General features: G+C 46.3%; 1 protein-coding gene across 1 annotated transcript in view; it reads right to left on the bottom strand.

The window, feature by feature from the left end:
* The window catches only part of col18a1b (collagen type XVIII alpha 1 chain b), a 160,412-nt gene that overhangs the window by 89,908 nt on the left and 45,116 nt on the right, over window positions 1-25,388 (bottom strand). Inside the window, exons 2-11 of the mRNA XM_077199910.1 lie at window positions 20,642-21,183; window positions 20,230-20,313; window positions 19,962-20,018; window positions 16,705-16,731; window positions 12,498-12,678; window positions 9,106-9,254; window positions 8,945-8,971; window positions 8,789-8,851; window positions 8,382-8,465; window positions 7,667-7,699 (exon numbers count right to left, since the gene is read on the bottom strand). Of these exons, the coding sequence (XP_077056025.1) occupies window positions 7,667-7,699; window positions 8,382-8,465; window positions 8,789-8,851; window positions 8,945-8,971; window positions 9,106-9,254; window positions 12,498-12,678; window positions 16,705-16,731; window positions 19,962-20,018; window positions 20,230-20,313; window positions 20,642-21,183 (1,247 nt within the window). The remainder of the gene's footprint in view (window positions 1-7,666; window positions 7,700-8,381; window positions 8,466-8,788; window positions 8,852-8,944; window positions 8,972-9,105; window positions 9,255-12,497; window positions 12,679-16,704; window positions 16,732-19,961; window positions 20,019-20,229; window positions 20,314-20,641; window positions 21,184-25,388) is intronic.

Here is a 25,388-nt window from a genome sequence, read left to right as displayed (position 1 = left end):
TTGGGACTGTCCTATATTAGAATGTCAAACCAAAACAACTTCCCTGGAAACGGTTCTATGGGCTGCCATAGACGCCCAGTCGGAATAATAATAATAATAATAATAATAATAAATATAGCTGCAAGCAGCCATTACCGGGGCCAAGCGCAAGAAGCGGCAACAGATGCCATCGTGGTTGGGAGTGCCCATAGGGTGCCATAGGGTGCCCCGTCCCTGAGAAAGAAGGTTCTTCCTCAGAGGGATCGGGCAGAGAGGTGCTGTCGCTAGGAGTACTAGTTCGGGGAACCAGGTCCGGTTGGGCCAGTAAGGGGCAACCAGGATGACCTGCTCCTCGTCCTCCCTGACCTTGCGCAAGGTCTGCACAAGAAGGCTCACTGGGGGAAACGCATACTTGCGGCCCTGCGGCCAGCTGTGCGCTAGAGCATCCGTGCCGAGCGTGCCCTCGGTCAGGGAATAAAACTGGGCGCAATGGGTCGAGTCGTGGGAGGCAAACAGATCTATCTGTGCGTCCCCGAACTGGTCCCAAATCAGCTGGACCGACTGGGGATGGAGTCGCCATTCTCCAGGGAGTGGCTGAAGCCGTGAGAGCTCGTCGGCTGCACAGTTCAGCGCTCCGGGAATGAAAATGGCTCGAAGCGACCTCAGATGCTTCTGACTCCATAGGAGGAGGTGGCGGGCGAGTTGTGAGATACGGCGCGAGCGTAGACAACCTTGACGGTTGATGTAAGCTACAGTGGCGGTATTGTCTGATCGGACTAGTACGTGTTGACCCCTAAGCAGCGCCCGGAAGCGGTGCAGGGCAAGGCGTACTGCCAACAACTCTAGGCAATTGACATGCCATAGCCGCTCGGGTCCTGTCCAGGAACCCGCAGCAGCATGTCCATTGCACATGGCGCCCCAGCCCGTGGTGGAGGCATCTGTTGAGACAACAACATGCCGGGAAGCTTGTTCCAGGGGGACACCTGCCCTGAGAAAACTGAGGTTCGACCACGGGGTGAAGAACTGACGGCAGGTCGGAGTAACTGGTACTCGGAGCGTGCCGTGTTGCCATGCCCACCTCGGGACTCGGTCGCGAAGCCAAAGCTGAAGCGGTCTCATATGAAGCAATCCGAGCGGCGTGACCGCGGCTGCAGATGCCATATGCCCCAGGAGCCTCTGAAAGAGTTTCAGTGGAACCGCACTCCTGCCCTTGAATTGTCTCAGGCAAGTCAGCAGTGACTGCGCGCGCTCGCTCGTAAGCTGTGCGGACATGGCGACCGAGTCGATGTCCATACCGAGAAAAGCACTAGGTCCCTGTGTTCGCAAACCTGATCTCGAGAGTGAGCTAGGATCAGCCAGTCGTCGATATAACTCAGGATGCGAACCCCGTGTTCCCGAAGGGGAACAAGGGCAGCCTCGACGACCTTCGTGAAGATGCGAGGAGACAGGGCTAGCCTAGGCGTCCTTCAGGTCGATCGCTGCAAACCAATCCTGGGGCCGTATGCATTCGAAAACGCGTTTGGCGGTGAGCATCTTGAACGGCATCCTGTGAAGGGAGCGGTTCAGCATGCGCAAGTCCAGGATTTGCCGTAACCCACCGGTCTGGGTCTGTCCCAGAGCACGCATATTTAGATTGAAATAGTCATTTGGCTGATGCCACGTTTCACACAGGCAGAAAAAGTCCAGTTTTTTGTCCAAAACAATGTCACAGAGTATAGCTGCTTTATTATTTATAGAGCGAGTGTTCAGATGTGCAAACCTGATTGTGTCAAGGCGGACACCACAGCTGGATGCAGAAGACTTCTGGAGGTAGGAGAAGTTAGCAGGGCAGACATGACGGATAGGTGAATGGCGGCGATCCAAACGCCTTTGTGACCAAACTGAGTTAATACCGGCTCCGCTTGAATGCAAATTCCGTATTTTGGCCGACGGAGAATTTGTAGCGATCGCAGTTTTTCCCAAACACCAGTCGCAGGGGGCGCAAGATGACCAAGCTGTAAAAGTTCCATGGCAGAGTATTTCAGCATAGTGCAGTCCGGGAGGTCGAAATAAATTTTGCCGTAAACTCCAAAAAATGCCAGTATAAAAACAAATACAAACCAGCAAGGCCGCATATTAGCAGCGGGTAACATCAGCCGATAAAACCAATCAACAGCACCATAAAATAAACAACTTAACGCGCTGAAGGAGAAGCAGCAGCCAGAGTTGCGCCAGCGTCCTCACACTTCCTCGCACAATGACTATTTAGGGGGACTATTTATAAGAGAAAGAACCTATTCAATGTATACAAGTATATGTGTGTACGTGCTTGTGCGTGACTTTTCAGGAACATATGGGACACGACCTCTGACCTTAGGGACGGTCAGTTTATTTCAGTACCAGTTTGTGTCTTTAAGTAGAAACTGAACATCAGTAAGGACCTTATCTGGGTGGGTGAAAGGTACAGCGGGTGAGGAGGAACCTTGAAAAGAGTATAAAGGCTGTCTCGTATCTTCGTGTGGGGTGTCACTCTCTTGCGCAGCGTAACTTCTGTGTACTAGACTGAACCTATTCTTGCAAAAATAAATACTTATCTTTTTATTAATTTGACTCTGAGTGTCTCTTACGCAGTGATGATGTTTAACAGGATTTTTGCCACAACATGTCCCATGATCGATGTGGGAACAATGATCCGGGTCCCAGATGTCCAGCAGGCTGCCCACGATCAGGCTGGCCGGTACCAAATACCTGTGAGTATTAAGCGGGGTATCTATCAGGCTCTGGTGGATTCAGGATGTAACCAAACCTTGATCCACCAAATCCTGATTCAACCAGAGGCATTGGATATAAGCCGCATGGTTCGGGTAAGGTGTGTACACGGGGACATGGTGAAATATCCTGTCGGCTATGATTAAATTTAGCGGTCAAAAGCATAGTACAGAGATGGCAGTTAACCCGAACCTCCGACATCCGCTGATTCTGGGAACTAATTGGCTGTCTTTCAGTGAATTATTGGGGGTATTATGTGCGGATGTCTCTTGTGTAAAGAAATAGCATAGTAAGGGGGCGGTCGTGCGGATGGGAGAGGCTGAACTGGGACTTCCGGGACTGGATTCAGGGGAACAGAGCGCAATCGAGAGACAGATTCTCTCGGAGCGTAATCATTTTCCCCTGGAGCAGTCTCAGGATGAGTCGTTAAAACATGCGTTTGAACAGGTCCGTACTATCAACGGTCAGCCTCTCCAACCGGACCGTCTGCTCACCTATCTTTATTTTTCGATTATTAAAGACAGGTTGAATCGAGTGACACAAGACACTCAGACAAAGCAAATTACAACCTAGTTGTTAGTTCCAAAAGGTCGTCGGGAAGTGCTTTTCCAGATGGCTCATTGTAATCCCATGGGGGGACATTTAGGGCAAATAACGACACTAAACATCTCATGGCCCGATTCTTTTGGCCAGGCATTCACAAGAACGTGCGCAGGTGGTGCACGGCTTGTCGTTAATGTCAGCTGGTAAATCCGCCGGCCGCCCCAAAAGCGCCGTTGCACCCTCTTCCTCTAATGCAGGTCCCCTTCGAAAGAATTGCGAAGGACCTCATCGGGCCATTAGAACGATCGGCACGCGGACATCGTTTTGCAGTAGTGATAGTGGAGTATGCAACACGTTTTCCCGAGGCAGTGGCGCTCCGCAGTATCTCAGCTAACAGTGTTGCGGACTTATCAAAAATTGGGACAAGTGGTTGGAACCCCTTTTGTTTAATGTGCGTGAGGTCCCGCAAGCCTCCACAGGGTTTTCCCCTTCAAGCTCCTTTATGGACGTCAGCCCCGCGGCGTGCTGGACGTCCTAAAGAAAACTTGGAAGGAAGGACCTTCGGAGAGTCGTAACGAAATTCAGTATGTCCTGGACCTGAGAACAATACTCCACAGTTTGGGGCGGCTTTCAATGGAGAATTTGTTACAGGCTCAAGACAGACAGACCCAGTTATACAATAGTGGAACCAGACTGAGAGAATTTTCACCGGAAGATAAAGTCCTTGTATTGCTCCCTACATCAAGTTCCAAATTTACCACCTCAACCTCCTTTAAAAAATGAAGTGAGGCAGAGTCAGTGATGCTGGCGACGGTGATTAGTGCGGAAGAAGATCTCGGGTCAGAGGTGAATATTAAAATTAAATTACTCGTGTTGCCCCCGGGAGGAGATCATCTTTCACCGTCCCAGATTACTGACGTAGCCAGGTTGCAGGCCGAATTTGATTTTGACAGAATTTAGATGCTCAAGATGGAGGTAATAGAAGAATCCCACAGTAATTGGGCTAGCCCGATAGTTTTAGTGCGTAAAACCGACAGCTCGGTTCGTTTCTGTGCGGATTACCGCAAGGTTAACGTTGTGTCGAAGTTCGACGCCTATCCAATGCCACGGATTGACTAACTGCTTGATCGGCTGGGCACCGCTCGTTTTTATTCAACACTGGACTTGACTAAAGGGTACTGGCAGATCCCCTAATCACCTTTATCCAAAGAAAAGACAGCCTTTACAACTCCGTTTGGATTACACCAATTCGTTAAATTTCCGCTTGGGTATTTCGGGGTTATATTATATTATACCAATATTATAATATTATAATATTATATTATATTGGTCTCATGGACCAAATTCTCCAGCCCCATGCTGCATATGCCACATCGTCATCTATAGTAACGACTCGCAGCGTCATATGGAGCATGTGCGTGCTGTCCTGAGAGTGCTGAGACTGGCTGGGCTGACGGCCAACCCAAAGAAGTGTGCAGTTGGGCGTGTAGAGGTTTCCACTTGGGTCACGGGCAGGTGCGTCCCCAAATTGATAAGACCGCAGCCGTTGCAACTTGCCCGAGACCCAAGAAAGGAGGTGAGACAGTTCCTGGGGCCTAATTATTCGGACCTCGCCAGCCCGCTGACTGATCTCACTAAAAAGGAAGCACCAGAGCCGGTCCAGTGGACAGAGCAGTGTCAGCAGGCCTTCACCCAAGTTAAGGCTGCTGTATGTGGCGGACCACTATTGCATTTTCCTGATTTTTCTCTCCCCTTCTTGTTACAGACTGACGTGTCGGACAGGGGGCTTGGAGCGTAAGTGGGTTAAGTGTGAATGAAAAACACCTGTGTCTTGTTTCAGTAATTGGCGTGGAGAGACTGGATAAAAGCCGGCTAGGAAACAAGACCAAGAGGAGAGAGACGCGGATATCGTGTGAGTCCAAATAAACAACGAAAGTGTGTCTATAGAGAGACTGCCAAGGAGAAAGCCCAGAGAGGGTGCCAGAACGAATTGGAGCAGCACTGATTGTAGTGGACCGAGTTATATGCCTCAGCGCTGTGGGCGTGACTGTTTGTTTGTTATCTTTGAGTTTCAATAAAACACCCACCGACTCCGTAAGCCGACCCTGTCCTCTCCCTTCCCTACATCTCAAATTGTTAATACTAACAACATCAGCATTGTGTGACTACATTTAATGCCCTTTAAATATTTATCCATGTTTTTCTCATGGGCCCGGTTGCAGTCTCTCTTTTGCGTTTTACAATGGGTGAATCAGTTGTCACTTATGATTGTCGTTTGAACTTTTCTGGATCCGCCATCAAATTAATACGTTTAATTATATCAAGTGCTGTGAGAAAAGGCTATAATTCTTCACCTCCAACATCCTCACATGCAATATAGCCTACTAGCCGAGACACCTTCTTTTCACCTTCTGTACAGATGTGACGTAATGACGCAAAGACATGCTCGAATTTCCCGCTGAAATCCACCAGTACCACTGGAATTAAAAACATTATTAAAAGCTTATCGTTTTGAATCGAGCTAAGGCAAGCAGGTCGTTTTAAACACTGGCTGGTTATTGCTCAAAAATTTATTCTGGATCATTTTTAACCCACAAATGTTATGGACTGGAGCTTTAAAATGAGACAAATCCGATGTTATTTAAATCTCCAGTCTGTTATTTAGCAGTTTAGATAATTGATTCACTAACTAGCAGCAGATACTAACCAGGTTTAAATTCCAGTTGTGCAGATAGTGTACTTTGTAACACTGCGTTACAATGTGCCTCGCTATTAGAACTATGCCATTCTATACATTTACCGATATAATTGGCATAATTCATTTTTATGGATTTCTGTTGAGAAACCATGGGGAAAAATCATACAAAGGCTGAGAGGAAGAACCTGAACATTTAGAAAATATAATTTAAAGAAATGTACAGCATTTGTACTGGCTCGTCTATTTATCTCCTGTTCTGTAAGAGCTGTGAGTGGAGGGAGGGGAGTTTTTTTTTCAGTTCTGTGTTTTTCTGAATGTCTGAATAAGTTTGCCAGTATTGTTTTGACCAATGCTCTCTATAGCTCTGTTTTGCATTGTGTTCATTGTCAAACTAAAAAATTAATTAATTCTGAATTATTAAAAAAATTCAGTTTTATATGAAAAAAGAGAATAATTGTATTTTATTGACAAAATATTTTAGTTTGTCATGTAGATATTTTTTATTAGATCAGAACACTTTATTTCGATAGTCCACTTTAGACATTCTACTAACTATAAGTAACTTTGCAGCTACATGTCAACTAACTGTCATTAGAGTATTATTAGAGTATAAGTAGACTGTCTGCTTAATATCTGCTGACACTTTATTTTGTTGGTCCCCCAATAGATATTCTACTGACTATAAGTAACTTAGCAACTACAAGTCAACTTGTTCTCCTAACCCGAACCCTAACACCTAACCATAACCTAACAGTCTACTGTCACAGTGTCTGGTTGGTGTTCCCTGGGTATCCACTAGAGGTCCTCTTCCCCCACGGTGTCATTCACTTTAGGAACTGCATTCCCCACAATCCTTGTCTGTCTCATCATTGATTATCGCACGCAGCTGTTTTCACTCACCCTGTTAGTATCTGTGTATTTATACCCTGTCTGTTCAGTCATTGTCACGGAGTCCTTGTTTTATGTCACCACACTTCCAAAGTCTGTATCTGCCCGTTTCTTGTTTTTGGATTGCCTTATTGGATTTTTGACCTTGCCTGGACTGGTTGTGAGTACGGATTACCCTATAATAAAACACTGCAATTGGATCTATCGTTTCTCGTGTGTGTACCGTGACACTACTGACAGTCTACTGCACTCTACTAATACTCTAATGAGAGTTAGTTGACATGTAGTTGAAAAGTTACTTATAGTTAGTAGAATGTCTAAAGTGACTATCGAAATAAAGTGTAAAGCTGTCATCTGGTCGTTTTACAATGTGCCCCACCTATCACCTATATCTCAATAAAGAAAAAAGTATGCACTTTATTAATGAAACAAAGCCACATATTTGAGGCAGACATGTGTGAAATGAATGTGGAAAAAAATAAATACACTGAACCCTAAGTAGATTTACACAAACTGAGAAATTCAAAAAGCGTTAGGTTGTGCCCCGCTCTCCTCTATGACTTTTGACCAATAGGTGGTGCTGTCACCATATTGAAATAGTTTAGAAAGGGCATGTGTTGCCAAGATACAGCATCTTGAAAGCATATAATAACTTTTTGCCATCATGGTTACAATATGATCTGAGACAAATTTGAAGACATGCACCTTAACCATACCATAATTAGCCTACTTCTACTATTATTGATAATAATATATATTTATAATATCCAATAATATCTAGGGTTAGATTAGCTGATTGCTAAAACATACCTGCAATCCAGAACCCTCCATATCCCCAAATGTCTAAAGAGAAAACATTACAGTATAAAACACATTTGGTTTAGCTCATTCATCGGGTTTCATGGTATTCTGTGTAAAAATGTTTGCTTATTTTCAGTAAAAGGAAACTCAAGAAAACAAAGCTTTTAAAACAAAATAAAAAAACAACAACAATGTTCACATCCCTTTGTTGTCTGTTTCTTTGTGTCACTACCAAAATGTTGGTGAACAACACTTGTGTTTCTCTGCTATGAATTCAATCAGTAGGTTAGGTGAAAGACAAATGAGAGCACAAGATTGAGTACATATGTACATAAGCACATAGTGGATATGCGTCATTTGGGACACAACTCAGCTCTTTGGTTCAGAAGAGAGCTTTTTCATTAATTGTGCAAATGTGTGAACTGTTGGTTTTTAATAAAATACTCGGAGCACTTATACTTTTAGTAAAAACGCACAGAATAAAAACTGTCACACTTTACTGCGTGTTGAACAACATGCACAACTCTTTCTCTGCATGTGGAAAACAACCAGAATACAAAAATATGCTTAGAGCTGCACCTAGTGGTTATATGATAAAACTTAAAGGAGAAATTCACATATGGTAAGAGTGCATTTTTCCAACAAAGCATTCAATGGATCATTTGGTTGTATGCACATTTTAAGTCCAAGCACACATACCTACAATAGCAGTATTCATACTCACAGTCCTGTCTGAAATTGAGGGTCCAGGAGGTCCAGGTGGCCCAGGTGGACCTCTAGGGCCTTGATGTCCTTCCCCTTTCTGTCCCTACAGTTACAAAAAACACTAAATGTTTTTTTATTGGTCCATGCAAAGACTGCAGTGAAAAAATAATTTTCTTGGTTTTATTTGTTCAGTCGTGTTTTACCAAAATCAACATTTTTTTTTACCTCCAAGATTATTGACTAATTATGCCTCAATGGCTGCATGTGATAGAGATATTATACATTTCTTTACTTTTAGCTAAACTGTCCACCACAGACCCACATAGTTTGCACACTCCTGTTTTAAGTTATAATGTGTAATAAGGTTATTATAACATAATTCATAAAAATGAATAATAATAAAAAAATCTGATTTTTGCAAACCACCTTTTGCCCTTTAGGTCCTATAGAACCAGGTAGTCCTTGAAAACCTTGAGGTCCTTCGGAGCCCTGAATAGTATGACCAAAGGAGAATGATGAATTAATTAAGAGTCTTAGTATATATTCAAACACAGACCAGAAATGTTTGTCCAGAAAACTCACAAGTTTGCCATTCTCTCCTGGTTTACCCTATAAAACATAAAAATTATGTTTAGACTGTGTTCTTAAACTATCAATTGTATTCTGTTTTTAACAGACACTGACAGTCAACTATTATTAATTTTAAAAGTAATTCCCTGTCAAAGGAAGTTTATGTTACTCACTGGCTCCCCCTTTGAGCCCTTTGGACCTAGTGGGCCCTCTGGACCTGATGGGCCCATTGGACCCTGCACACACTCCACCCCTTTATTCCCCGATTCTATCAATTCTGTTACTGGACCCTGGGGCCCAGGTGGTCCAGGTGGTCCTGGACCTGATCACCTTTGAGTGACCGGAAGAGAATACAATGCTGAATAAAGTCATCGTTTTTGTTATTTTTGGAACCAAATGTATTTTCGATGCTTCAAAAAATTCTAACTAACCCCCTGAGGTCACGTGGACTACTTTGATGATGTCTTTATTGCCTTTCTGGACAAGGACAGTATACCATACATAGATTTTCAATGGAGGGACAAAAAGCTCTCGGACTGAATCTAAAATATCTTAAACTGTGTTCCGAAGATGAACGGAGGTCTTACGGGCTTGGAACGACATGAGGGTGAGTCATTAATGACATAATTTTTGGGTGAACTAACCCTTTAACCTGTTAAGCTGCAACCCCACTTTTGAAAAATCTCCAGAAATGGCATACCCAAACTAAAACAGATACAGTTCATGAACCCTTTGTACTACAAGCACAAGTATGATCTCATTTGAAAGCTGACACCTGACAGTTTACTGTAAATGTAGAATTAATTATTGTCATAATGAAAAAAATTGTTAAAAATAGCTTCAAAGTTTTGTAAATTTATTAGAATTTTTTTTATGAAACATTTTCATGAAAATAAAATTGAAGTTGGCATTGTATCAATCTATGAATGCACTGCAGCTAAAACCACATGTCTGACCATGTTATATTTAAAATCTGAAGATGACAAGTCTAAAACTCAGTATTAAGTAAAATGTTTTTCAAGATCATGTCATATGACTATTTTGATTAGACTATAAAATGCAAAATGATGTTTATTGTCATGTTTTAAGCATCTATTCAGTCTATTGCCTCTGTTGTTTTGTGGTGCAAACGAGCCCCATTCAGTCTCAGTCTCCCCTGCACACATTCACACCTCTCCGGCCAGGTTATGGCTCTAAATATGTTTTCCTTTGTCTTTATTATAATTACTAACGACTGTCTATTCACACTGTTTCAATCACTAATTTATTTTTTTCAAAGTTCTCACTTCACATTTGAAACTGTATCAAATGACCTTCTTGAAAAAATAAACATTTCAGTAAGTATTCCTATTTAGAAAAAATCATAAAAATAACAGCTAGGTGGCAGGTGCATCTGAGGGCTATCTAGCATGTTAGCTTAGCACACCATCAATACACGACAAATTATGAGATTAAAACGCTGCCAGTATGGATTGAAAACACAGTACATCTGAGTATCCAGCGCTCATAATGATTACATCAGCCCATTTGGGTATAAATTCAATAAATATTATTCCTGTCTATATAAATCTGACGTAAACCTATGAGAATATATCAATATTTCTCCAAATCTGCACATGTTTGAGTTAAAAGCCCTGAGGGACGTTGTTTTGTCAAGCGCTGTCATAACGACCTCACAAGAGTTTTTTTTTTTCTGATTGAGACCGGCTGACGCTCATAATTCATATTAAAGGTATTGACTCATTTTTTGATTTCATAACTCCTGACACAAATTAAGACATAACTATTACTATAACTTTCTCAGAATACAATAGTGGTCAAATACTGAAACTTGAATCTTATATCTTTTTAATGATGTATAGTTATCTTCGAGTGCTATTGAACGAGCCAATGAAATTGGCGTGCGTGACTTACATCACACACTCCGCCCCCGCGGCGCGGGTATAAATACGGAAGTGGACGCACGCACTAGTTGCCTTTCGTTTCGAAAACCGCCTGAGTAGCTCCTCCCCCCTCCCTACCCTTGACGGGGGAGCGGTGAAGGGTTACGAGGCTATCTCTCCAGTGGACCGGTCTGTTGCGATGCAGCTGTGTTCAGCGACCGCTACCTCATGGAAGGGGGATCCTCGTCTCCCATCTAAGTCCTGTACGTTCTCGTCCGTTCTCACGGGCAAGGCTTACAAAAGAAAGCTTTGCTTCAGGTCCACCAGGCCCAGGCACTCATGAGCATGAACGAGGGTAGCCCAGACCGGGAGCTCATGGGTGAGCTCCGCACTGCAACTAATCTCGCCCTCCGGGGCACGAAGGTTGCCGCTCGCGTGATCGGTCTGGTGATGCCCACCCTTGTGGCCCAGGAGCGCCATCTCTGGCTCAACCTGGCGGATATGAGAGAAGTGGACAAGGTTCGGTTCCTGGACTCTCCCATTTCCCAGGTTGGGCTGTTCGGTCGAACTTAGATTGGGACCAAAAAATCAAGCCCGACCCTACCCGAGCCCGTGCACGTTGTGTCAAAGCCCGGCTCGGCCCGACACATTAACTGTAATTATGAGCCCGAGCCCGATTTAAACCGACCATTTTTTAATACGTGGGTCGTTATAACTGACATTCTTAACTACTTTCTGTGTTACTTTTTCCCGCGCGCAAAAGCCTGCAAATAGACTTTTTTTCTGTACCTCCAAATACTTTCAAGTTAGCCTATACGTGTCGCCATCATACACATCAGCATAAAAGCTCCTGATAAATTATTTGTTATTAAAGCATCAACACACAAACCACTGTTATAACATAAAAGCAAGCAGGCTGCTGCGTTCATGGTTTGGCATGACTGAATGCGCGCAAAGTGCGCTCCCTTAATAATTCCTAAAAAGCTGACATCAGTTCATCGCGATCTCACACATCTCTGTTATTATCAATGATGCTGACTGCACAATGAATCTTTCATAATATATACACTTTGTTTGTTATAATTAGAGGATTTGGCAGCATACAGAATTCAGCTCTGAACAAAAAGTCTGTTTTGAGCAGTGAGGGTATCTTAAATGCTTCTGATTGGCCATTGCGTTCAAGAAATCAACACATATGTCTGTGATTAGATACATCGCTGCAAACATGTTATAAAAAGAAACTCTGGCCTATAAATCATTTATATTTTGTTTTAGTTGTTCTTGTTGCTTTTCTGCAACAGATGAATAAAAATGTATTAGTTATTATATTTTGTTTTATTCATAGATACTTATAGTTTGCCGGAGTCCCGCGAATCGTTTTACTCTCCCGCAACCCGCACACACAGAGTGAGTGCATAACCGCCCACGCCCGCGCTCGCACTCGCACTCGGCCATCAAATCTAGTCCCACACCGCACTCTTTTGATTTGGGAGTGCACGTCTCTAGATCAAAGGCCCAGCCCGGCCCAGCCCGGCCCGAAGATAGTGACGGGAAATATCGGCCCGGGTCGGGTCAAGTTCGGGCTCGGGCAGAGAATCTAAGCTCTACTGTTCGGCGACGCGGTTGAGAAATTTGCCCAGCAGTTCTCAGCCGCCCAGAAGCAGACGGAGGCCATCCAGCACATCCTGCCCAGACGACCTGCTGCTGCCTCCATCCGGCCGTCGTTGGCAGATCCTCCGTCCGCTCGTCGCCGAGGGCACCCGCCTGCAACTGCGTCTGTTCCCGCTGGACCGTAGCAGCAGCCTCCATCCAGGTCTCAGCGTGGAGCCGGCCACAAAAGGGCCGCCTCACCCTCTTCAGGCGCTGCCAAGCCAGGTGGCAAGCAACAGTGAAAGCTTTAAACCTGAGGCGGGCCACCCAGGGATAGAGGAATGCTCTTGGGGATGGTCACGACCACTCCCTTCACTTCTTAAGAGGACTGAGTGAAGTTTTTGTGTTTGTGTCTTTGTTCCGCCCACTGGTTCCCAAAAAAGCGGAGCTAGCGGCACCCACATATTCAAAGGAAGAGCAATTTCTCCCTTCCTGGGCCCCAAGAGGGCTTGTCGGCGGTGTGTGACCCTCTAAAGCCTTGAACCCCCTATTCCGAGGGGGGTTCGAGGACCCGGTCATCCGCCTTCTCACGCATCCCTGGTCGTCTCGTGGAGACAGGTAAGAGTCGTGCACCACACTCAGACCCTGCTTCGCGCCGCATCCGGGCCTTCCGAGCCGGGTCCCTGTTCCCCACCTCGCTGCCCCACCTCAGATACGTCTGTGGTTCCCTGGTCCCTGGCCTGGTTCGTAGAAGCCAAAAAGATACTTCCCAACCAGTCCAGATGGCCAAACTGTACCAACAGACTCGGCTTGCGATTCATTTCGCTTGGCTTCCGCCTTGGCTCAGTGATATTTATCATACCTAGGTGTTGAGATAAAATGCTCCTAAGATTAGTGATATTCATCACACCTATGTGTTGAGCACTGTTCCTGTCCTGTGTGCACACGTCTCAGTCCTACTGGCGAAGGACGCGATGTAGCCTCTTCCTCCAGCCGATATCAAGACCGGTTTCTACAAACCTGTACTTCATTGTACCCTAGAAATGTGGTGGGTCATGGCCATCTTGAACCTGTGTCAATTGAAACGGGCCCTTTTTCGAAAGTCTCCGTTCAAGTTGCTAACACAGATGCATTTTCAAATGCTCTGTCCCCAAGGTGGCCTGCAGCGTTTGACCTGAAGGACAGTACTTCAGATCTCTATCCTTCCGCTCCCCAGACCATTCTGTTTTCTTGCGTTTGAAGGTGCAAAATATCAGTACAAGGTCCTACCCTTTGAGTGCTCCACAGCCAGTTGGGTCTTCACGTCAACTGGGAAAGAGTAATCTCGCCCACGGGCTGAGTATCTCTTTTTCAGTTTGGAGAAGGACTCGGTCCAACACTTCTCTTCAAGAAGAGTTTGTTCAGCTGGTGCTATGTAGAAGTGAGAAAGGGTCCCCACTGAAATAACTTTCAGAGGATCCTGTGGCATATGGCAAATGCAGCCGTTTGGCTTCCTTCATATGAAGACCGCTTCAACACTAGCTTCATGATCGAGTCCCGAGGTGACCGTGGCAGAGCGGCATGCCCTGTGTGACAACAGATCACCCCGGCCTGCCGCCAAACCCTCAGCCCGTGACAGACCTTTCGTTTCTTCGGGCCAAACCGCTCTTAGAACGAGGTCCACTAACACCGTCTGAGGGGGTCATGTACAAAGGGCATGCTTTAACGGAGGCCTGGGCGACCTCTGACTGCATTGGCATTCGTGCCTTGAGTTGTTGCAGTTCACCTCACTTTGAGCCACTGCTGCTCAGCGAGCTGGTACTGGTCTGAGCATTTCGACCATTGCGCTAAGCTTCCTTCGCAAGCCACAACTCGCCCGTCACCTCCTTCTTGGAGTCAGGTGTTGAGTTTTTTTTTTTTCGCCTTCATTCGCCATTGGCTTTTGGCTTGCTTAGTTGGGGACATTTAACATTTAATTTTGAATTTAACAATACTATTACAACTTTACTTTCCTGTTATCTCTGTAAAGCTGCTTTGAAACAATTTGTATTGTAAAAGCGCTATATAAATAAAGGTGACTTGACTTGACTAGAAACTTCTGAGGTCGCTTCATTCCACTGTTTCTTCTGGCCTGCTCAATCGTGCCACCTACGAGCCTCACGACAGCTATGGCCAGGAGAGTGGAGACTCCATCCCCTGGCGGTTCAGCTGGGCAGGGACCACTTTGGGGCTGCACAGTTAAATCTGTTGCCTCTCCGGATTCGTCCCTCTGCCAGTTGCGTTTTCTGTCTGATCGGATAACCCTTGGATAGACACTAGCTCTCAATTGGCCCCGGGCTCCACAGAAAAGCGTTCCCCAGTGAGCTTTCTAAGGAAGTGGTTTGCATTGTTTCATTGTTGTTTGGTACCTGCTAAAGTTCAGTGATTTTCAGCACACTCACATGTTGAGCAGAAATGCTCCTGAAAGCTCAGTGAAATTTATCACACTCAGGTGTTGAGCAGAGTTGTTCCTGAATCTCTGTGATCTTCACATGTAGTGTTGTGTCTTCACATGTAGTGTTGTGTCTTCACACGCATGCCGCTTGCACCTATTGTGCCAGGTCAGGAGTGGAGCAGGCCTTGATAGTTGCCCCTTATTGGCCCAACCAGACCTAGCTCCCTTCGATAGCCCTCCTGACTTCCCCCGAATACACTTCAGGGACGGAGCATGATGGCACCCGCTTTCAGGCCCCTGGAGAGATTCCAGGCTGGTCCTAACTGGACGCAAAGGTTCAGGTGGCTACCACAGGAACATCTGGTAGTTACCATCACTTCTGCAAGCACCACCTAAAAAATAGTTGTGCTTACGCCAAAGAAAAAGTGGAACCTATTCGTTGAGTGAGTCTTCTCTCCGTGAGGAGATCCTGAGAGTGTTCGGTCATTCAGTGCTCTTTTTCCTGCAAGTTGGGTTGGAGTAGGCTGTTTCCTCCCCCCTCAAAATGATGTTGCCTCTGTTTTCTTGACGCACATCATGATGCAGAAGCATGGAAAGCATGTCTGATCGTCAGGTTCCTGAGGGAGCAAGGGAATTGCCTTGCGCCCCTCTTTATCCTCTTGGGCCTTATCTGTTGCTACTGCACTGCAGAGACCGCCCCTGAGTGAGTTCAAAATTCTGTGAACAGTTCTCCTGCTCACCTGGTCTCTACTAGAGGGTAGGGACTTGCTCGCTTTCGGTCAACGAGTTGTCCCTGGAATTCGGGCCGGCTACTCTCACGAGCTGAGACCCCGGCCTGGATATGTGCCCAAGTTTCCTACCTCTCCCTTAGTGGGACCAGGTGGTGAGCCTGCAAGCGCTGCCCCGGAGGAGGTTGCGATTCCTATGGTGATCCCATATGTGTATTCTTCCACTATACGGCTCCCTACGGCGAGCCTGTGTCTTCCCCTTGGCAGAGTCTGCTCTGCCGACACTGTCCGGTGAGTCTCCCCCGTCATAGGCTGGAGCCACCCCAGTGACATTCCATATGTCATACTGCCCGGTCATCTGCCCAGTTCTTATGTGTGTTCTCCATGTTACCTCCCTTCGGGTAGGATGTGGCTTCCGCAGCATCCCTTCCTTCCATGTACAGGGAACACTTTCTCAGCGGTCCTGTAGGAAGAGCAGTGACTTTCCTGGCCTAAGCCCTGTCCTTTCCCGCCTTAAATTGCGGGGGCATCGGGAGGCTTTTGTCTAGGCACTGGAAGGTGGCAGCTTTAGGGGCATTTTCAATGGTTGATCCCGTTCAGTCGACGTTGACTACGTCCGACGTTATCGACTGAAAGGGGACGTCCTGGTTGCGTATGCAACCCCCGTTCCCTGAACGAGGGAATGGAGGACGTAGACCCCTTGCCACTACTGCTGGACCACCGCTGACCCCGAGTTACGCTCGAAAAAGCAACTAGTGCGTGCATCCACTTCCATATTTATACCCGTGTCGCGGGGGGCGGAGTGTGTGATGTAAGTCACGCACGCCAATTCCATTGGCTCGTTCAATAGTACCCGAAGATGACTGGCTCCCTGGCGTGATCCCGTTCAGTCGACGTTGACTACGTCCTCCGTTCCCTCATTCAGGGAACGGGGGTTGCATACGCAACCAGGACGTTCTTTGCCTTTAAGAAGAAAAAAGTCAATCTTGTGTGACCTACAGTATGCGACATCTATGAACACCACTTGATCAAACTTTGTTTTAAAGGAGATGAAAACTTTGTTGGGGATTTCTGAAATTTGTAATTTGACCGAGGTCAACATCTATTTGCTGCCCTGGTGAAGGGTGTGTGTGTACCACTAAAATAGACCTTGTTTACCTTCATTCCTTTCTCTTCACGATCACCCTGGGGAAGCAAAAAAGACATGATTGGAAAAAAAATCTGTCGCGTAACACCGGATTAGGACACAGGGTAAAGCAAATTAATGTATGATTTACCATGCAAATTGCTTATCCTCACCCAACTAAAAATATACAGTATTCAACAGTCTATTTACTTGCCTTTTTACTTGAACGGTTTCTATCTTAGACTTTAATTTATGCTCTTAAATGTAAGCATCATCTTAATGCGGTAATCCAATTCACGAGTTAACACTTACAAATAATCAGATGGAGTAAAAGAGTATGTGTATTTGGAGTGCTATCCGAGGGCAGGGCTCCAAGCCTGGAATTTGGCCCGAACTCAGAGTAATCTGATGCAGCTCACAGCATCAGACTGGTGAGCACAGCGTCAAACAGGGATCACATGATTTTTTAAATGCCAGACTGGGAGGGCCCACACAACATCTGATGGGAGCCTGCAGGTGCCCATGTGTAGAGGGAACTCGTGGAATTGGGTCTGGCTGTTCGACTTTGAGGGCTCTCACAGCATCCAATGGGAACTTTGACAGAATGCTCATAGCACTGGATGGGTAAGCCCTGTCTGCAGTCAAACAGAGACACCCATTGCATTCATTTGGGAGAGCTCAACCAGCGATTCGATGGGTCAGGGTGAAACTGTTCTAACTGACTTAGCCCCCACTGCATTCGAATGGGGGAGCCCAGTGGGCTCAGTACGTTGGAATTAAGCTAGAGAGGAATGGCAAAGAGGATGCACAGGTCATACAAATGTAAAATAGCTAATTATGACTTTGACGAGCATTCCTTATGTGGAAGCGGTTGGGTCTGATTTACCTCTTGAATGCTTCTGATGACGAACGAATACTTTTTGTTTCTTTTCTGGGAGAGACCTTTTTGCGGAATGAGAGACTGAAAAGCTGGTATGCTGGGGAATTATAAGGCAGGTCGGGGGCTAACATGCGAGAGGGATCTTGCGGATGGAGAAATCACTTCTGTGGCAATGATGTTGTAAGTTGTTAATCAGGGGAGAAATAGATTACCCTGCAGAAAATAAAATAAAATTTAGTTGGGAGCTGCTGCAAGGGTGGAGGTAGAAATCACTGCTCCGGCAGTGAGAGAATTTGTCTGAGATCTGGTGCAAGAGCGGTGGAAGAAATCACTGCTGCGGCAGTGAGAATTAGAGTTCAGTCGGATATGCAATGAGAGCAGTAAGTGAAATCACTGCTGCAGGGGAGGGAACGTCGCTGCTGCGGCAGTGACATTTCGAAGATTTGGTGAGTGGCTGACCTGGTGAGAGGGAAGAGGAGGTCCATCCCATGCTGTGTGGAAAGCTTGTGGCAATGCAATATGAGCTGCAGGGAAGGAGGTGAGATATCCTGCTATTACCAATGGAAGCAGGCCAGCGAGTGGATTTCATTAGTCTGCAATTTGAATTTTAAGTCCTATTCTGTGTTGTACTTTAACCCTTAGGGGTCGACAAACGGGCCTGCGCATTTTGCTTGATTTTCCTCACATAGTAGCAAAATAGACTTAAAACACTCTGGAATTTATGGTCATACAGATAAAAGAAATATGAAAAAATAAACTGTAAAAGGTTATGTGTATGTGTATGTGTGTGTATGTGTATGTGTCCACTTACAATCAAATCAAAACATTGTGCTTTTGTAAAATAAAGAAAAAAAACAGGGTGTGCTTTCTGCTTCTCTATCTCTTTTTTTCTGGAGCATGTCTCTAAACTGAAAAAAAAAACTCAGCAAATACTTATCACACAGAAATGACCAATATATCTTTATAAACATTTAAGTGTCAACTTTTAAATAATCTAATTCAAAATGAAAACAAATATTCTTTGTTTAAGTAAACCGGATGAAACCAACGAGAGGTACAATTTCTCAAGTGTCTGCACATTATCTCTGATGTGACCACATTCAGGCACACACAAGCGATTCACATGCTAATCGTCCACGTGAAGGAAAACAAACCTGTAAACGCATTAGCACCTCAAAACAAAGCATCAAACTTAATCATTCCTCTGCTTTCATCGATTTTGGAAGAAACGTTGTGAGTTTAACTTGGATTTACAACAGAAGAAGAAGAACGCGATTTGAAGAAAAATGGAAACCAGAAACCAGTCAGTATCTGGTGTGACCACCATGTGCCTAACGCTGTTCAACACATCTCCTTCGCTGTTGGTCCACTCCTCTTCAATGGCTGTGTGAAGTTGCTGGATATTGCTAAGCCAAGGCGGGCCATCAGAATATCATATTTTCCACTCATCATGGGCCCAGCCTCAGGCCTGACGTAAGAAGTGCCAGGGGAGTAGTGGAAGAGAGGGCTAAGAAATAATTACGCCCTCAGGGGAGGTGATGCATCTCCGACGCTGTTTGTGTTGGATCACCTCCCTCAGATCCCTCTTCTTGCTGGAGTCCCGTCTCTTCTGCGACCCACTTCTCCACGCTGGCTCTCCGGCCTTGTCTACGGGCCGTGATGGTCCAGGCCCTCCTGCTTGTCTGGGCGTGGAAGCAGACCTCAGCGGTATGCAGGTCCTAAATGCAGCTGAGCGCACCTTCGCCTCTCTGAACTTTCCAACCACCGCCTCCACGGAGGTGCCGAAAAGTTCAGAGGGCGAAACAGGCAAATCGTGGAGAAAGCCATTCTCTTTCTCCCCGATATCGGCCACGTTCAACAACAGATGTCTCTCCGTGGCCACCATCACCACCATCAACCGGCCGATCACGGCAGCAGTTTGCTTAGTAGCCTGGAGAGCAAGATCCGTGGTCCTGCCTCAGGGGACATCCCTGCCCCCTGGTAGAGATCCCCCAGCAGATCGGCCTGATACGCCTGCAACACTGTAAACAACTCATTGCATTTCATTTTTATTTCTTACCATAATCTCAAGCGCTTACAGACAGAACAGTCTCTGAAGAAGAAAAAGGTTATTTGCCATGTTTGCAAGGCGCCCTTTTATACTTCTGGGTTGCACATTAATGAGGTCAGCGGCTGTCGCCGGTCAATATGATTGCCGTGATTTGATAGTGATTTCAGACACCTGTCATGCCTGAGGCATTCCCCAAAGCGTCATTGACACCGTGCGAGTTCCCTTTCGAAAGGGAACAGCTTACCACAAAGGTCATTTGTATACTTGCAACACATTTACTAAAAAAGTACTAGAAGGGTTTTCCATAACACTGTATTTTTGTCAGATAAATACGTTAAGTAATGTATAAAAATACCTACTAAATAATGTTCTACATCCACTATGCCCTCTATTCCGCTTCCGTTGTCTCCAGAACCCTACAAAAAATAAAAAACGGACATTACCACCATTTTACCACAAAAATGACCAGAGGGTTAGTAAACCTTCAAGATATTTATGCATTGTCAGTGCCAAAAAAGTGAGTCCTGTCTGTGAACTATAAGCAATAAATTCCTTGCAAAAAAACAACAACAAAAAATACTATTTGTAGATGTAAGAATGACAGTCTCAAGTTTATATGCAGCTTACATCATAGTCATCATCATCAGCTTCATCACAATGACGCTCTGCAGCCCTTGGGTTTCCAACAACTCTTAACTCTGAGATCATGCCCTAAATAAAAAAGACAGGTCCAACAACAACATCAGCCAACATATCAGCTGTGGCTGTAAATTAATATAAGTGTATTCTGGATGGATGCTAGACCATATATTACATATGTTGACCAGACAGAAGCTAGATCATATTAGTCTGGGACGATTGACTGATCAATTAATAATTTAACAGAAAGACAAACAGACAGAGACAGACAGATAGAAAGGATACAAAGGATCCAGGTCAACATTCCTTGTTGTCCACACCCCTGAGAATGACCCTATGTATATTTGAGAAAAATGACAAATATACTAATAATGCACTTTCAATGATACACAGGACATACTTGATATTTATCTGGGTCATCAGCTCCACTTTGTCCAACAAAGATCTTGGAGTTTGTCTCCAACTCCAAGCCATCAGGTGAGCGCTCAAACTTTACCACCTTGGGCTCAGTATCACAGTCCTCGTAGAATGACACATGGTCCATATTAACTGCCAGAGAGAAGCGACTCCACTCTAGAGCCTGGTGTGCCACCTCAAAGTTGGCCACCTCTTGAGATCTATCAGAATCAGGCTCTGTGTAATAAAAAATAACTTTCCTTTTGCCATCCTCCACAGCTGAGAGCTTGACCCCCACGTACATGATTTTTTGATTGGAGTCTGTGATGGAGAAGAGGACCCCAGCATCACCAGAGTTGGGCTTCAAGTGGAACACAAGAGAGAAGTCTCGGTAGAAATGAGTGGGAAAATGGGCAAGTGCCATCTGCCCCGTGTTGGTGTCCTTTGTAAAGAGGTAAGCGGTTTGTCTATTTGGGCCTGGAGCCTGGGTGATCTCTTCAGGTGGAGGGCTTCCAATAAGTTGCAGCAGGGAGACTCCACTCTCTTCTATGGTAAAAAAATATATATTGTGAATTAGTACAGTGACTTTTACTACAGTAAAACGAAACTCAAGCTTCTGAAGGATGTTTAAATTAATGTGATGTTCGGTGATGGTACATAAAAAAATTATATTACTTGAAGAATTTACTGAAATGTTCAATTTTGTTATTAAAATATAAAAAATAGATGTCTCCATTTGAATTCAGTTTCTATTATGGTAAAAAGTCTAAATTTAGTTATAACCGAAATGTACTATTGAAATATTAAAAATAGATGCCTCCATCTACATTCAGTTCCTAATAGTGCATAAAATAACATTTTAGAAAAAGGGCCATTTAATCTTTGCAATACATGTGAAGTGAAGTTGCACCTTTCCAGAAAGTCAACCGGTGCAATGTCATAAATCAACAAGCTACATCATCTGGGGACTAGTAAAAATGGTTACTGGTGTTTATTGTCATGTCTACAGAAACTAGGGGAAAACAGTGAGACGCAATGGAATAATAATTCACAGTGTATAGATTACTGTAAGTCCTGGGAGAATGTATGAAGGTATATTTGGTGCAAATCAGCTGAACGCCTGTGACAGTGAAATTTGTAGTTGTAGAGAATAGCCACTGATGTGTATCAGTAAATTTAAAGTCACAGAGAGAAATGTTTTAGGAGTTGCAAACTTGTAGACTTTTTTTTCTCTTCCACAAACACAACACAACAGTTACACCTTCTCAAATTCTTCATTGCAGGTGCACAAATCCTATTCTACAAATCACAAATTAAGAAACTCGTATGCTCACATTTTTGCCACAGTTGCAGCAGTGAATATGGTGCAAAACGCATTTACACACCCGCATTAAAAAATGTGAAGTCACGGAGAAATTTTGCTCATCCGCAAATCAGTATGTGAATTCATCCAATGAGAGTTGCACAATTGTAGAATATTTTCTTACAAATGTCTTGTATATTTTCTAGCACAAACACAAGTACATAACTACAACTGCTTGAATCTGCTGCGACAAATCTCAAACACTACTTTTCGCTTTAAAGTGACAAGTTTCACACGCTCTCCCTTTTGCACCATGAAATGTGGAGCAAAAGTAAGTTGTGCATCTGTAGAGGTTGTGGGCGGAGCCTACATGAATATTCAGGAGTTTCCCGGGCATGCCTGTGGAACGTCTCGGTTACGTATGTAACCCTCGTTCCCTGAGTAGGGAACGGAGACGTTACGTCAGATGACGACGAAAGGGGTTTCGCTTAGAAAGCCTATCAACTTCGAGTATTACAAAACGAGCCGATGGCAAAGAAATGCCATGGGTCTGCGGAATTTGCATAGCGTATCTCCGCCTTACCTCGTGGGTATAAAAGGGGACGCCGGCAACATGCAGATATGTTTCTTCGCTGAGGAGCCAAGACTGAACTCAGGCGATCCCCGCGGTACAGCGGAAGTGGTAGGAAGACCTAACGTCTCCGTTCCCTACTCAGGGAACGAGGGTTACATACGTAACCGAGACGTTCCCTTTCATTGTCAGTTACGTCGGATTACAACGAATGGGGTTACCAGTCTAATCACGCCACCTTCCCGGCTGTCTTCCAGTGCCCTGCGTAAATCTGAGATCCCTGTTGTGAGACTGGCACGGACGAAGGACTCCTATTTAGCACAGGAATACCAAGGTACACTGGGGAGCATATCCCATAGCTTAGAGGAAATATGTAAATAATGCCAACCCAGGGTGGGGGGGGGGAGAATAGGGGGGGGGGGGGGGACTTAGAGAATACACATAGGACCCAGAGGAATGCATATGGAGAACACTGGGGTGTCCAGCCGCAGGTGGAATATTTCAACCCCTGGGGTTGCAAGGTGGCTTGCCAAGGGAAAGACACATGCTCAGAGAGGCTTACAGTGGAAATACACATGTGGGGGTCGCTCAGAGGAGGGACCATGCACACGGGAGGCACCTAGCCGATGCGCTGGCAATAGACACTGGCGCCGACATCAGGAGTGCTGGAGGAACTCAGGGCTTTCGGGGAAGCTCACCTGAGGAGAATATCGCACGTGTCCAGTACGTGGAGTGGAATGGCGAGCAACCGAAGACACCGGGGCAGGTCCAGTACTAGCTGGTTGAAGCGAGTACATGAGAGGTCACTGGTTCCACTCGGAGATTGTAGAATCTGGCGAATGAGTTCGGTGTCGCCCAGCCTGCAGCTCTGCAGATGTCTGTTAGCGAGGCGCCATGCACTAGAGCCCAAGAGGACGCCATACTCCGGTGGAGTGGGCAGTCACACCAAGGTGGCACGGTCGACCTTGCTGTTGGTAGGCCAAAGCAATGGCATCCACTATCCAGTGAGACAACCTAGGCTTGGAGAGAGCCTTTAGTCTCCTCGCTCCTCTCAGGAACCTGACGATCAAGTCGTGCTCTCCCAAGGACTTACCTTCAACAAAGTCGAGCTGTACGGCAATGGCGGCGACACGTCCAGGAGCCACACGTGGAGGTTCCAAAGATTGGGACAAGGGTGCCATAGGTTGCCCCGTCCCTGCAAAAAAGGAGGTCCTTCCTCAGAGGGATCGGCCAGGGAGGTGCTGTCGTGAGGAGTAGTAGTTCGGAGAACCAGGTCTGGGTGGGCCAGTACGGCGCGACCAGAATGACGTGCTCCTCATCCTCCCTGACCTTGCGCAGGGTCTGCGCAAGAAGGCTCACTGGGGGAAACACATATTTGCGGCCCTGCGGCCAGCAGTGCGCCAATGTATCCGTGCCGAGCGTGCCCTCGGTCAAGGAATAATACAGGGTGCAATGGGTCGAGTCGTGAGAGGTAGACAGATCTATCTCTGCGTCCCCGAACTGGTCCCAAATCAGCTGAACCGACTGGGGATGGAGTTGCCAATCTCCCAGGAGGGGCTGAAGCTGTGAGAGCTCGTCGGCTGCACAGTTCAGGGCTCCGGGGACATAAATGGCATGAAGCGACCTCAGATGCTTCTGACTCCATATGAGGAGGTGGCGGGCGAGTTGCGACATACGGCGGGAGCATTGCCAACCTTGATGGTTGATGTACGCTACGGTGGCGGTACTAGTACATACTGATCGGACTAGTACGTGTTGACTCTTGAGCACGGCCCGGAAGCGGCGCAGAGCAAGACGTACAGCCAGCAACTCGAGGTAATTGACGTGCCATAGGCGTCAGGGTCCAGGCCAGGAGCCCGCGGCAGCACCTCCATTGCACATGGCACCCCAGCCCGTGGTAGAGGCATCTGTCGTTACAACAACATGCCGGGAAGCTTGTTCCAGGGGCACTCCGGCCCGTAGAAAACTGAGGTTCGACCACGGGGTGAAGGTCTGACGGCAGGTTGGAGTGACTGGTACTCGGAGGGTGCCGTGTTGCCATGCCCACCTCAAGATTCGGTCGCGAAGCCAAAGCTGAAGCGGTCTCATATGAAGCAATCCGAGCGGCGTTGCCGCGGCTGCAGATGCCATATGCCCCAGGAGTCTCTGAAAAAGTTTCAGTGGAACCGTACTCTTGCCCTCGAACTGTCTCAGGCAAGTCAGCAGTGACTGCGCGCGCGCTCGCTCGTAAGCTGCGCCTTTTACATGGCGACCGAGTCGATTTCCATACCGAGGAAAGAGATCCTCTGCACGGGGCAAAGTTTGCTCTTCTCCCAGTTGACCCGAAGGCCCAGACCGGCTAGGTGACAGAGCACTAGGTCCTTGTGTTCACAAACCTACTCTCGAGAGTGAGCTCGGATCAGCCAGTCGTCGAGATAACTCAGGATGCGAACCCCGTGTTCCCGTAGGAGGGCGCCTTCGGCGGTAGGCAGACTGAGGGATCTGAGCGGAAGGCGGGGCCGTCGGGGAAGAATATGCCTCAGTCTGCTCATGGGCTGTTGAGAGCTGTTGTACAGCCCTGAACCACACCGCCGAAGGGCTGACCTGGCATATGAGGGTGTGGGGCAGGCGGGACCACCCGACATCGTGCACATCGGACAGGTTAAGCCACAGGCTTGAATGGTGTACATCACCACAGCTCAATGAAGAGCCCTGGGTCAGTCCTGCCCTCCTGCACGTCCATGAACACCTGGGCCAGGAAGACCAGCAGAATGGCCATAGCATGCAGTAAGGCGGCTGCCTGTCCGGGGCGCCATAGGATTTCGCCACAAGCGTAGACGAAAAACTACAGGGTTCGGACGGGTGCTTAGGATCGAGCCGAGAAGAAGCACTCTGAGG

This window comes from Siphateles boraxobius, unplaced genomic scaffold, assembly GCF_051911475.1.
Source record: "Siphateles boraxobius isolate OS27281-9 unplaced genomic scaffold, OSU_SipBor_1 41, whole genome shotgun sequence".
NCBI lineage: Eukaryota > Metazoa > Chordata > Actinopteri > Cypriniformes > Leuciscidae > Siphateles > Siphateles boraxobius.
The sequence above is the reverse complement of the archived record's forward strand: the minus strand, read 5'-3'. Positions and strand labels throughout refer to the sequence as shown.